General features: G+C 46.0%; 1 protein-coding gene across 1 annotated transcript in view; it reads right to left on the minus strand.

Annotated features, from left to right (window-relative positions):
* Positions 1–14259, minus strand: part of LOC142255149 (uncharacterized) — a 72397-nt gene that overhangs the window by 23779 nt on the left and 34359 nt on the right. Inside the window, exons 2-7 of the mRNA XM_075326616.1 lie at positions 8466–8587; positions 8261–8330; positions 4433–4502; positions 4273–4331; positions 827–910; positions 594–734 (exon numbers count right to left, since the gene is read on the minus strand). Coding sequence (XP_075182731.1) covers positions 594–734; positions 827–910; positions 4273–4331; positions 4433–4502; positions 8261–8330; positions 8466–8587 — 546 coding nt within the window. The remainder of the gene's footprint in view (positions 1–593; positions 735–826; positions 911–4272; positions 4332–4432; positions 4503–8260; positions 8331–8465; positions 8588–14259) is intronic.

Genomic DNA, 14259 nt, shown 5'->3' on the forward strand with positions numbered 1-14259 from the left:
TTCTTGACCGTTCCTTCTCTGGGGGAGGGGGGGGACAGATTAGTTTTGGTCAGGAGAATAGCCAGGCACGGGACTTGGGCATCTTCACCATTAGGTGTAACCCCGAGGTTAAGGATATCCTGGGTTCCACTAGCGTGAGGAACAGTATAGCAGCCCCCTTGTACCTTGGTATCCTGCAGTCACATCGTAACACAGGTTTCATTAAAATTTTGAACTGTTCGGCTCTGACAAGCACTTTGTTTCCCTTCTCAGTCAATTGTGGTAATAAATCAGCAGAGAGGAGCTCAGAAAAAAATGAAAGCGGTATAAACTCCCATCATACAGTCATAGTGGGCTGACTGATAGACTCTCAGTTAACTCATTTGCAGTCAGCAATATAACAAATGTAATGCAGAAGATACAGAAGGCAAACAACTCAAAACTTTTTAATAGATCCCAATTGTAAAAATGAATTTTAGCCCCATTTAAATGCAATTAAATTGAAAAAACTCCTGAAAGGTGTACAGCTCCTTTAATTTTCACTTTAAGGAGCCTTGCATCATGACTATGGAAGTAGGCAAGGTAGACATCCATCTATAAAATGAGGTTCTTACCTCCATAGCATCATCTCTCTGTTTCAAGATGTTCTTCAAGTGAGCACATAAGACATGTACCAAATCTTCCAGGTCAGAATGGGAGAGCTGGCACAACTCCGATCCCGGCAGAGAGAATATTTTTCGAGAGTCTTGGGTCATCTTTAAAGAAAGTAGAGACGACTGTCAGCAGTGTAAGCGGTAAGATGGTGGCGAGGAAGACAGAGACCACACGGAATGGTCAGCACGTTCACCTCCTGAATCTTCTCCGCCAACTCGGTTTGGAAATCGAGGTTTAGACTACGAATTCCGCCAATGATTTCTTCGCGACCCTCTCCCTGTTAAACACATCATGGGAAGAATGGTGGGAGACTTTATTTTAAGGGTTAACATAATTTTCAAAAATTGACTTACACATTCAATGAAAAATGGCGGTATGTACTGGTTTTGACTAGACTGGATGAAAATCTTAAGTGTATGGGGCCTCCTGACTCTCCCCCATAAATGATGTTGTACAGTTGGAATTTCAACACCTCACCATTTTTTTTACCTGTGAGGCTGAATTGTAAACACATGAATTTTCGGCCGAACCAATGTATGGAAGTGGATTGGAGAGAGATTGGTCGGCTGAACGGGCATTCAACTGCTCGCTAAGGTGTATGGATATCTATAGGTTATGTTCCGATGATGACTACTCGGTGTGTGATCACTGCACAAAAAAAGCAATGTCTTACAGTTATAGTAAAACCAAAGTGGATGGGATTTATGGAAATTTCATGTCCACTGTGGGGGTTTTTATGCTGTGGTGCGTGTTTGAAAACCGCAACATATCAATTTCTCTATTATGTTCAGATTTTCCCCATAGAATTACATTAAATGTGGAAAGTCCACACATACAAAACACGTGTAATCTGCACATGACTGTATCAATAAGGTTTTCTCAAAGCCAAATTATCACGGGGTGTGATGGGATAATCGGGGCTCCTAAACTGGCCCTCAGGTTAGTGGTGGATCCCAGATATACGTCTGATGGTGATGACGTCTGGGCCACCTTCCTTGCCCTGCTCTTGTACAGTGCTGATCTAATATCCTCTCTATCTCACAACAGGGGAGGGCCAGGACAGGAGTGGTAGAACACACAGATAAGGACACACAGGGAAACCAAAACTCGATCACAGAGCTAGCACAAAGAGGTATTAAAAAAACAGTGATAAGGAGGAAAAAAAGAGCAGGGAGGAAACATCAAGCCGACATGAGAACTCCACAACAACTCCACGCACAATGCAATACAATCACCAGCAGGACTGGCATACAACAACACACACACACCGGTGTAGCTGATGCTATAGTCGGCATGGGAACACAGGCTCCTCCATCTTAAAAAGGCGGGGAGTGACTGTGATAGGTCTCCTACAACTTATGGTCCAAGAAGTAACCAGCAGGCTAGCAGAAATTAACTCCTGCAAGCCCGATCACTAATGAGCACATAGCTGGTCGACGCCCGAGCATGTCTGTGCAACTCAGAAGCACTAAAGGAGGCATAGAGAGGAGTGTCAGTCTCTGCAGTGGGAACAGAGTCAGATGCCACCACAACGCTCGACCAGTTTAGAGCCAAACACCGTGTGACACAAATACCAGGAACTTTCACTGACTAGGAGTATGTGCACACATTTAGATTTTTCTGCTAAAAAACCAAAGTGTTGGCAGAAGAAAAGCTATGTAAAATACGCACATTTTTGTGCAACATCAAAAACTCACCAAATACTCATCCTGAGAATGTAGCCTTAGGATGTGTGCGCACTACGTCTCCAAAATCTGCCTGGAAATTGCCCAGAAAACACTCAACAGTGGGAACATGCGCATTTTTATGTTTAAAAAAAAAAGACTCGTTCATATGTCCAGACTTTTGAGCATTTTTTAGCCACTTCAGATTTCCAAAGACACCAAGTGGTTAAAAGAAGAGACCTGACAATTCTTCAGGCATTTTTTCCCTGTGAAGATGCGCTATACTTTACAATAGAAATCAATAGATGCTCGGGCATCCATTTGAGCAGTTTGTCAGCGTTGTTGGTTAGAAACCTACTAGAGTTTTCTTCCTTGTTGACTAGAGATAAAGAAAAAAAAAGTTTGGAAAGCAAGTATAAAAGACACCACAAAAACACTAAAGAAAAAAGACCACAAAAACGCTTAAAAAAAGTTGTTGGTCAAAAACATCAGATGACCAAAAAAGAAACACTAAAAATATTGCTACAGGAAAAAAAAAATGACATTTCATAAGGTGCTTTCCTGCAGGTTCACCCTCCAAGCAAGAGTTAATTTCCTCTAGTCTGCTATTTAGTCTCCTTTGATCACATGCTGTTGGGGAGCCCAAGCACAGGTTCACCCTCCAGCAAGAGTTAATTTCCTCTAGTCTTCTTTTTAGTCTCATTTGATCACATGCTGCTGTGGAGCCAATCACATTCGCTCCCCTCCTATATATGCTGCCTGGACACTTACATTAGTGCCTGCGATACTTTTTTTATATTGGTCTAGAGAGGGGGTTTGATCCAGACTTACTGGTGGTTGTAGTACTTCAATGTAGACATTGTGTGCACATACCCATAGGTTACATTGAACAATGGGACATAATGTGCAGTATGCATTAATTTTGCTCTGATTTTGCTAATTCAGTCCAATTGTTAGTCTGGCCAGTCTGAATATGCGCCAAATGTATCCCGGTGATGCCTCCTGTGTAGTAGACTTGTGGTATCTTGCTAATTGTATATTTTCCTCTTACTTATGCCCTTTTGTAGTTGATTTCTTGGACCATTTGGACCATTAATCGTATTCGCCAATAATAAATTCGTCTCAAATCACAATTCCATTTAGTCACACACTTTCTCAAGTGAAAAATAAAATGACAAGTGGAGTTATTTTTTAAGTGAAACATTAGTAAATGATCAAAAAAACCCCATTGTATCTGAATTTTGGTTCACAGTATGTCAGAACACAGGTGTCACATCTGCCTGGAGCCACAGACTCAGACTGGCTGTAAGGGGAGCCTAGAGAAAAGCCGCTCACAAAGCAGGACCCCAAGAACTCTGCAACCCTTTAACTCCTATACAGGGATTTGGAATTGCACAGAGCCCCAGAGATCACCACCTGTGGTAGGCTGTAGTCCGTGGTCGTCAGGCAGGGTCAAAAACCAGGAAATGCAAAACAGGGACAGAATCGGCAGGCGAGGGCGTAGTGAGGAACAAAGAAGAGGTCAAATCCGGAACTGGCAGCAAGGTACAAAAACAACAGGCAGGAGGGTAGTCAAAAAACAAGCAAAGGTCAGCGCACAGGAATCACAATACAAAGAGCACATGAGCCAGGAGTACAGAACTATCTCTGGCAGTGGTCATGTGACAGGAGGGGAATAAGAAGGGTGTGGTGTCTTCCCATTGGCTGCAGGTGAATGTTGGCAACTTCAGCTGGAAGACACACGCCACCTACAGTCAGCCAGTGGTACTGCAGGTTCCAGGGAAACCCAGCCTAGTGGATGAGCGGAGCCTGTGCTCAGCAGAGCCACGGGCACCGTCTCCTCTCCCATCACCAGCACTATCCATGGTGGGAACACGGCGTCGCCTGGCGATCGGAGCAGAAGTTGCAGGAGCAGACTCCGGTGGGGACATGAAAACAGGTGTAACAAACCTCGTCAATATGCCCCTTTTGTTACCTGAACAGCAGCTCCAAGCATCAGTGATATCATCTTCGCCATTTCTTGCAGGGAGGCATCTAAGTAAGCAGAGGTTATATACTGTATAAGTATTCACACCCTACCGGGAATTGGTGGTGGTATTAGCCATGCTCCTGGCATTGGTGGGATGGTAGCTAACCTGAGGCTGGGTCCTGAGAGATGAGATGTGTGTCTGGGAGAGACATCAGGATCAATTGCTGCAGTTCATCCTAGAACAGATGGTAATACGTTAGTTAGCTATTGCCCAAAGTGCCCCCGTGAGAAAGCATCAGTGAGAAGCAGCATAATGGTGCAAGCCGCGGGGCTCTAATACCAATGAAAGCCACAGTGCATGCAAACAGGAACCACCAGTCACCTTCTCTCGTAAGTCCTTCACCCAACCTCTACATCCAGTTATTGCCCCATATTGCTATGCCCTTTCACTTCAAAACTCCTCGAAACAGCAAGTCAACGTTGAATGTTCCTCCCTCCATTTATCCAACTCACTATTCGACAACCTACAATCCAGCTTTCTTTCCCACCACTCTACTGATACTGCCCTACAGCTAGCAGCCAATATTCTTTACTTCTCCTCCTAGATCCATCTTCTGCCTTCGACAAAGTTGACTAGAACCTGTTATTACAAATCCTCTTCTCAGTATTGTAAAGTTAAGGCTCATGAGCCCCGATGAAAAAGCTCCAATATGGCCCCCAATTACTGCAAATCTTTAATAGTATTCATCTTTTTCTCTAGGCCAAATGGACGTTTGGTGGCCCCCTAAGCTCCAGGCCCGGGTGCGATTAGAACCCCTGCACTATTGCAGTTATGCCTCTGCCTCTTCCCTTGGCATCAAAGACCTTGCTCTATCCTGGATCTCCTCATACCTCACAAACTGCCCATTTAGCATCTCCAATTCCCACACTACCTCCTCATCTCATCCTCTCTCTGTTTGTGTCCTTCAAGTCTCTGTCCTGGGACTCTTACTCTTCTCCATCTATACCTTTGGCCTTGGAAAACTCATCCAGTTCCATGGCTTCCAGTACCACCTATATGCTGATGACACTCTGAACTACCTCTCTAGCCCAGACGTCACCTCGATGTTAATCAAAAAAGATCCCGGCACACGTATGAAAATAGGAAACAATTGAGGGATGCTGTAATATTATTTATTTCCAAAATTTCAATATAACGTTTCGGCTATTGCCTTCATCAAAATAGAGGCTATTTGGTATGTGCAATCGATTAAGATTGTTCCTGATATGAGATATTGCAATGACTGTCCTGGAAAATTTTGAGGATAAGTGTGGCAATATCCAGGAGGATAGGGGATGTAATACCGCTAAGTGGGAAACTGTGTCCAGGGTGATCACCCTGGACACAGTTTCCCACTTAGCGGTATTACATCCCCTATCCTCCTGGATATTGCCACACTTATCCTCAAAATTTTCCAGGACAGTCATTGCAATATCTCATATCAGGAACAATCTTAATCGATTGCACATACCAAATAGCCTCTATTTTGATGAAGGCAATAGCCGAAACGTTATATTGAAATTTTGGAAATAAATAATATTACAGCATCCCTCAATTGTTTCCTATTTTCATACGTGTGCCGGGATCTTTTTTGATTATTGACGCTGTTTTCCTGAGCACCTGGCAGTGAGCCAGACCATCTTTCAAGGTTGTCACCTCGATGTTGTCCAGAATCCTGGAGTGTCTATTGGCCATGTTCTCCTTTTTCTCATCAATCTGGATAAAACCAAACTCCATCTGACTCAAGCCCCCTACCTGATCTGTATATCACTATAATTGACACCACATTTTCACCCGTATCACATGTCCACTGCCTCAGTGTAAAGGCCCCGTTACACACAGAGATAAATCTTTGGCACATCTGTGGTTGCAGTGAAATCATGGACTGTTGTGTCCCATGAATGGGAACAACCTGTTGTATATAATTCTTGCATTGCATATTTTTCCTCCTATCAGGAAATTCCTTATTGTTACTAGGTAGATTAGACTGTATGACGTTTGTCCCTATGTACCTCCCTTAGTTGGCTTCTGTATAGAATGCTCCTCCCTTCTCCTTCAGTTTAGTCTAGAGGAACCATTGCCGAAGAGACATGTCTAAAACCCTGTACAGATTATTCCTTTTCACCTGCCTTTACTTTGAATTTAATACAAGATTCTAGAAGAAAACTACAGCGTTTCTCCTTGTCTTCCTACAAGTCATCGTTGGGCTGAGTTGAACTATCTGTGGAAGCCGGTAGAGTGAGTAAAACCATACAGTTATCTAAGGGACTGATAATTAGAGCGGTTGGATTCATTGCTATCAGGAAGAGACAGAATATGGACATATTGTTCCATTTGTACACAGCCACAAACCTGGCACTGATTGTCCACAATTTCACTGCAACCACAGATCTGCCGCAGATTTATCTCTATGTGTGACAGGGCCTTAATCCTTGACTCTGCCCTGTCCTTCACACCACACATCCACCTCTTGCGGCCTTCAACTTAAAAATATTTCCAGAATCCATCCTTTACTGAAGCCCAAATCTACTAAAATGGTAGTGTATGCCCTCATCATCTCCTGCCTTGATTACTGCAATATCCTCCTTTGTTGTATCCCGACTAAGGCTATGTGCGCATGTGTGCGTAATTCATGCAGTTACGCTGCGCTTTGTAGCGCAGCGTAACTGCATGCGTCCTGCGTCCCCTGCATAATCTATGGAGATTGTGCAGGGCCGTGCGCACGTGGCGTCTTAGAGCGCAGCGCTTCGGCTGCTGCCCGAAGCGCTGCGTTCAAGAAGTGACATGTCACTTCTTCCGTGCGCTTTGCCGGCAGCTCCTGCTCTGTCTATGGCAGGAGCTGCAGGCAGAGCGCATGGAATCGGCTTTTTATTTTTTTTCTGCAGCGATTTGAAGCGCACGTGTGCTCTTCAGATCGCTGCAGAAATTTCTGCAGGGCTAGTACGCAACGTGCGCACATAGCCTAACACTCTTGTCGGTCTCCAGTTCATATTTATTTTTTCTGGCCGATTAATCCACCTCGTCTCCCGTTACTCCTCCGTCTTTGTCAATCCCTTCATTGGCTTCAATTCTCAAACAAAGCTAGTTCAGGCTACTAGCAATGACTTACAAGGCCATCCATAATCTGTCTCCTATATACATCTTTCAACTAATTTGAAAGACAAGTCCCCATGCGTAATCTCCGGTTCTCAAAAGACCTCCTTCTCTCCTCCAATAGCCTCCAACATTTTCCCCGATAATCCCCCATCCTATGGAATTCTATGCCTCAACACTTCCCATTGTCTCCCACATTTGGAACCTTCAGATGTAACCTGAAAACTCATTTTTACGGGAAGGTCTACAACCTGCAATGACCACCTCACGGCCACCGGATCTTCTGTAACCTCCTGACCTACATCCCTCATAGCCTGTGGATTTTAAGCCCATGAAGCCAGGTTCCTCGCCCCTCTGTACCAGTTGTTAGTTTATTCACTGTAATTTATACATATATATCTTGTATATCAATGACGCTTTAAAAAGAAATAATATTAATTATTCAGGTGTCCATTTTTCGCATATATGTTCTATTAATGTTTCCATGGATAGAACGTTGCCCAAAATAACCTATCAGGCTCCTCACAGGTCCGTATTTTATTATGGACAAAATCACTGAAAATAAACATGTTTTTATTATCTAAATCATGGATCAAACTTGCCCATTAAAATCAATGCATCATTAAAAAAAATAGACAATACATGGGTGAGAAAAGCTTGTTTTTGTTTTTTTGCTAATGGGAAAACCGGATGCTACACCGAAGGTAAAAATGTAAACGTGGGCCAAAAATGGATGAAAATCGGATCCGGCACACTGATGAAAAATGTCCATATTTTTTGGGGGGCAATAAAGCAGAAGTCTGAATATGGCATAAACTTACTACTCTTTTTCATGTTTATTTTTTGCATTAATCACATTACCTGGTAATAAGATCGCAGTCTCATTTTCAGGCCATGCAGATCGACGTTTCCATGATAAGGACGGGAGTCACTAATGGAGAGACAGTATGATTAATAATAGTGCAGTGCAATATGTAGCGCCTGCGCCAGATTTACACTGAAATCTATATGTTCCATTTTTTGTATTTTACGCTAAAAATAAAAACATCACGGCCGCTAATCTTACATAAAACTCATGATGTAGTGCAGAGCGCATCCTGTGGTCAGTTGCAGGTACTCTCTCAGGGGATCCTTCATAGGAGATGGTGGTCCGCAGTCAAAGGCTCGAGACTGCTCAAAGGTTCGGATCTGAGGATTAGGAAAATAGTAAAATGATCAGTAAAAATAAAAGAATAAGAATAACAAATTTACATAAATTAAAGAGTTATACCCATCTCCAAGACCCTATCTCAATATGTATTAAGTGTAATGATAATAATATTAGCAAATCCCTCCAATTAGAAATGTAGTATAGTTCTAGTCACTTACCTCATGTGCAGGGCATTGCAGCTTAGTTATCCATGGCTACAACCACTCATATAGTGATAGTTAGCTAGTTGCTACTTACCTCATGTGCAGGACATTGCAGCTTAGGTATCAATGGCTACAACCACTGATATAGTGATAGTTAGCTAGTTGCTACTTACCTCATGTGCAGGGCATTACAGCTTAGATGTCCATGGCTACAACCACTCATATAGTGATAGTTAGCTAGTTGCTACTTACCTCATGTGCAGGACATTGCAGCTTAGGTATCAATGGCTACAACCACTGATATAGTGATAGTTAGCTAGTTGCTACTTACCTCATGTGCAGGGCATTACAGTTTAGATGTCCATGGCTACAACCACTCATATAGTGACATTTAGTTAGTTGCTCATGGATGTAACCATGGATAACTAAGCTGCAATGCCCTGCACATGAGGTAAGCATGGCACTTACTTGCCAAAGTGCAACAGTCCTTTCAATGCTATGGAGAATCGGACCCCCTTGTTTCTAATATTGATGGTCTATCCTAAGGATAGGCCATTATTTTTACAGAACTGTATGTCTCCTGTCTGACTACCCAAACCACAAACCACGGGTAGAATGAATCAGAAAACAGCTGTGTCTGTGGAGCCGGGTATGCTTTACTGAAAAGTGCTGAAATATTTCAGAGACAACATACTTAAACATTAGGTTGGGGACTTTAGCCTCGATTTATCATTTTTCTTTTCTTTTTTTGTCTTGTGGTATAAGTTGTTATTGAACCCTTAAGGCTAGGTTCACATTTCCGTTGTTTTGCATCGGTCACATGTGTTGATTGACGCTTGTGACTGATGCGTTGTACAACGGATGACAAGAATAGAATTCATTGTCGGACTCCGTTATAAAAGAGAGATTGATCAGCTGATCGTTCACAATAGCCGGCCAGCTTTTGAGAGCGAACAGATGGCTGGCTAATGGCCGGTGGCTGGCTAATGAGAGCGATCAGCTGATCACTCACAGCAGTCGGCCGCCGAGAATGTGTGCGGGCAGCGGAGTGCGAGGTGGGTGGAGCCGTGCGGGGTAATGTGTGCGGAGTGCGAGGTGGGTGGAGCCAAGTGGGGCCATGTGTGCTGGCGGTGGAGTGCGAGGTGGGTGGAGCCGAGCGAGGCCATGTGTGCGGGCGGCGGAGTGCGAGGTGGGTGGAGCTAATGTGGCGCTGAGGACGTCAGTACCGGGGACTGCATGACTGGGGACAGGTGAGTGTGTGTGTATGTGTGTGTGTACATGCCGAATGCAGGAGGGGGCGGAGCCGAGCGGGGAAGTGTCGGCTCCCTGCACATGTAGCCAGGGTAAATATCGGGTAACTAAGCAAAGGACTCTGCTTGGTTACCCGATATTTACCTTGGTTACGTGTGCAGGGAGCCAGAGAGAGCATGCGCAGCGAAATCCTAAGGATTGCGCTGCTCAAAAAACGTTACAAGCTGCATTCCTTCCGCCTGGCGGTCAGTCGTTCCACTACTGATCAGTCAGGCAGAGGATGCAAGGCAGCATCATCAGTAACAATTCGCCGCTCATACAAGTCTATGGGAACAACGGAATCCGCCAAATGGATTCCGTTGTTTACCAGAGCCGCGGATTGTGACCGATACAAATTGATGAAAATGTGAACCTAGCGTAAGTAAAATACTGTTGTTACAAAACGAACTGGTGTCTCCTTGTGGAAATGAGTCGTCATCCAGTCCTGGCCAGCCGACGTCAACAGCAACATAGAGCCCGCAGGGGCGTAGCGCCCATAGCTTAGAAGCCTGTAAGAAGGTGGTCGGTGTATGGAGGCTCTCCCCTGAAGACACTGACCATAGTGTTTTAATGTAATGTCATACTTGATGCTAAGTATTTAGTGAGTGTTGTTGCTGCTTGCGATGTGGCAGAGTTCAAGCAGTGCAGGCCGGCACCACCTAGTGCTGAGGTCTGGTAGGACTCCATTATATGTATAGCTGTAGTACCCGGCATTGCCTGGCATAGTAACTAAATGTCTATGTCTCTTTCCCACTTTCTCACTCTCCCTCTCGGTCTGTGTCTCAGTATCGGTCTCTGTGTGTCTCAGTGTATGTCTCTGTCTCTGTGTGTGTCTTTGTGTGTGTGTCTCTGTGTCTGTCTCTATCTCTTTGTGTGTCTCTGTCTTTGTCTGTGTCTCTGTCTGTCTCTACCGACATCATATTACCTCACACATAAGCTCTTATACCATGAATCTCCTTTGATCCTATAGCAACCAATCACAGCTCCTATTAATGACCTGTAGCTCCCAGCTCCATACACTTTAATGTAAGCAGGTTTTTTGGAAAATAAATGTAAAGTGTGGGGTTAAATTTTCCCCTCAGAACATAGTCTATAATGCTCCCTGAGTCACATGAGGTGTCTGTGAAAAATGTCATGATTGTAAATGCGATGGTGTAGATTCCTTTAGTGGACGGACACACATACACACACACACACACACACACACACACACACACACACACACACACATATACATACATACATACACACACATACCGTACATACACACACATACCTGTGTTGAAAGCTGTTGATTAGGATGCTGGGTTGGGTAACTTGGCCGCATCCTATGTCAGGGGCACTTGGGGTTAAGGAAAGGTTTAGCCCTTAGGAGGGGTCTTAGACGGTTAAGTTCCTAAGGCCTCCGACACACATCCGTGCCGCCGGTACGTGTTTGGTATGTTTTTGCACGTACCGGCAGCACAGAGACACATTCACCAATGTTACCCTATGGTAACAGGCACACACACGTAAAACCACATGGAACGTGTGTCCGTGTAACCCGTGTGTGACCCGCTAAAGTCAATGGGTCCGTGTCTGCACGTATGTGACACGTTGCATGTCCGTGTTCTACCCGTACTGTCCATGTGCGTTTTTTTGGTGAATTCTGGATACAATGTCGGTCAATCTCCCTCTGTCGGTCGGTATTTTTCGCTGGCAGATGGTCGCTCTGTCTGTCCCTCTCTCTGTCCGTCGGTCGGTCTCTCCCCCTCTCGCATACTCACCGATCCCCGATCACGGGTGCGGCGCTGCACAGCTATGAAAAACCTCCGGCGGCTTTTATTTTTTTGAAAATGCCGGCCGCTCATTATTCAATCTCGTATTCACTGCTTCCCCACCGGCGCCTATGATTGGTTGCAGTCAGACCTGCCCCCACGCTGAGTGACAGCTGTCTCACTGCAACCAATCACAGCCGCCGGTGGGCGGGTCTATATCGTGCAGTACAATAAATAAATAAATTATTAAAAAAAACAGCGTGCGGTCCCCCCCCAATTTTGATACCAGCCAGGGTAAAGCCACACGGCTGAAGGCTGGTATTCTCAGGATGGGGGGCTCCACGTTATGGGGAGTTACCCAGCCTAACAATATCAGCCAGCAGCCGCCCAGAATTGCCGCATCCTTTAGATGCAACATTTTCAGGACTCTACCCAGCTCATCCCGAACTGCTCTGGTGTGGTGGCAATCGAGGTAATAAGGGGTTAATCATGTCTCCCCGAGATACCTTCAATGATTAACCTTTAAGTTAAAGTAAAAAACACACACATCCAAAAAATCCTTTATTTGGAATAATACACAAAGCCAAAACAACCTCTTTCACCACTTTATTAAGCCACAAAAACCCATCCAGGTCCGGCGTAATCCATGGAGGTCCCTCGACGCTCTCAGCTCTGCTACATGAAGGTGACAGGATCGGCCACATAACATGACCGCTCTCAGTCAGCTCCACACAGCAACTGAGGTGAGCCGCGCAATCAGCGATGACGTCACTCAGGTTACTCGCGGCCACCGCTGGATCCTCCAACTGTGACAGCGAGTCGCCCAAGAGACAAAATTGAGTTGAGCGATCTGCAAAAAAGTCACAGGTGAGTTGTGGTCTCAGGTGGAGGACTCCAGCTAGTCGCGGGTAGCCTGAGTGACTCGTGGCTCGTGGGTTGTCCGGACCCGGGGGTCGTGCTGCCACTCAAATGAAGGGGGTATTTACAGGGGATTGTATATTTAGAGTTCGTGATGCCACCTGTGGTATGTGGTAATTAGGAGTACCACCGCTGCAGCTAGGAGTACCCGGAGTGATGAAAGGGGCAGCCAGGTGTTAGGGGTACTTTACATGCTGCGACATCGCTAGCGATTGCTAGCGATGTCAAGCACGATAGTACCCGCCCCCGTCGCACATGCGATATGTGGTGATCGCTGCCGTAGCGAACATTATCTCTACGGCAGCTTCACACGCACATACCTGGTTGGCGACGTCGCGGTGACTTCAAGGGGGAGGTGCATTCGGCGTCACCGCGACATCACCGCGATGTCACTAAGCGGCCGACCAATAGAAGCGGAGGGGCGGAGATGAGCGGGACGTAACATCCCACCCACCTCCTTCCTTCCGCATTGCCGGTGGATGCAGGTAAGATGTTTGTAGCTCCTGCGGCTTCACACACAGCGATGTGTGGTGCTGCAGGAACGACAAACAACATCGTACCTGCGGTCGAAGCGACATTATGGAAATGAACGACGTTACACAGATCAGTGATATTGTACGCTTCTGTGCTCGTTCGTGGTCGCACCTAGGATTTACACGTTGCGATGTCGCTACCGGCGCCGGATGTGCGTCACTAACGACGTGACCCCGACGATATATCAGTAGCGATGTCGCAACGTGTAAAACACCCCTTAGTACCTTCCATGGGTAGGGGGAATGCCCCGGGACTCGGTAATGGTGGTAGGGGAGTGCCGTGGGGAGCCAAGTGGGACACTTTCGTACTCACACAGTCCATAAAGCTGACACCGACAACTGGGTAAACCAAAGTTCTGGACACCGCTGATGCTGAGGGGAGCTAGTTTGGGTCCCGTCCCCGATGGTGTTGCCTGGTGATATGTGACCTTCCTCCTGGCACTGAGTTCACTTCTTGGTTGTCCCCGGTAGCATAAAACTAGTCGGGTCCTGCTCCTCAGTGTGGCTAACTGTGGGAGCTTGCTCTCAGGGTTCACGCTTGTGATTTTCTGGACTGTTTTAGTGGAAAGTCCTATCCCCCTCGTAGCGCTAGTACCCCGATTTTGGAGCGGGTGGAGAGCGGATCTTGAAGGCTCTGTTCTCGTCGGGTAAATTGTCAGGTTGTCTGAAGCTACTCCCTGACCTAGGGTCCACGTAACCCATCGTGTCCTGGTCCCCGCCTAGTGATGGTACAAGGCCGCCGGCTGTCCTCCTCGACAGTTCCGTGCCCCATGTCACGATCCCCTGCGATCGGGGGTCCAGCTCCTACTAGGCCCAGACCACTGTCTGCCACCTAGTTACTTCCAAGGAGCTTGGCTCCTGACCTCCTCTCTCCTTCACTCACTCTCTCATCTGTAACTTCTGGTGGTGTCATTCCCAGTAGGGGTTGTCAGCGTCCGGCCTCAGCTTCCTAGCTGGCTCTGGCTTTAGGTGCACTCTTGCGGCCCCAACAGCTGTTGGGATGTCGCGC

The sequence above is a fragment of the Anomaloglossus baeobatrachus genome, chromosome 10 (assembly GCF_048569485.1).
Source record: "Anomaloglossus baeobatrachus isolate aAnoBae1 chromosome 10, aAnoBae1.hap1, whole genome shotgun sequence".
Lineage (NCBI taxonomy): Eukaryota > Metazoa > Chordata > Amphibia > Anura > Aromobatidae > Anomaloglossus > Anomaloglossus baeobatrachus.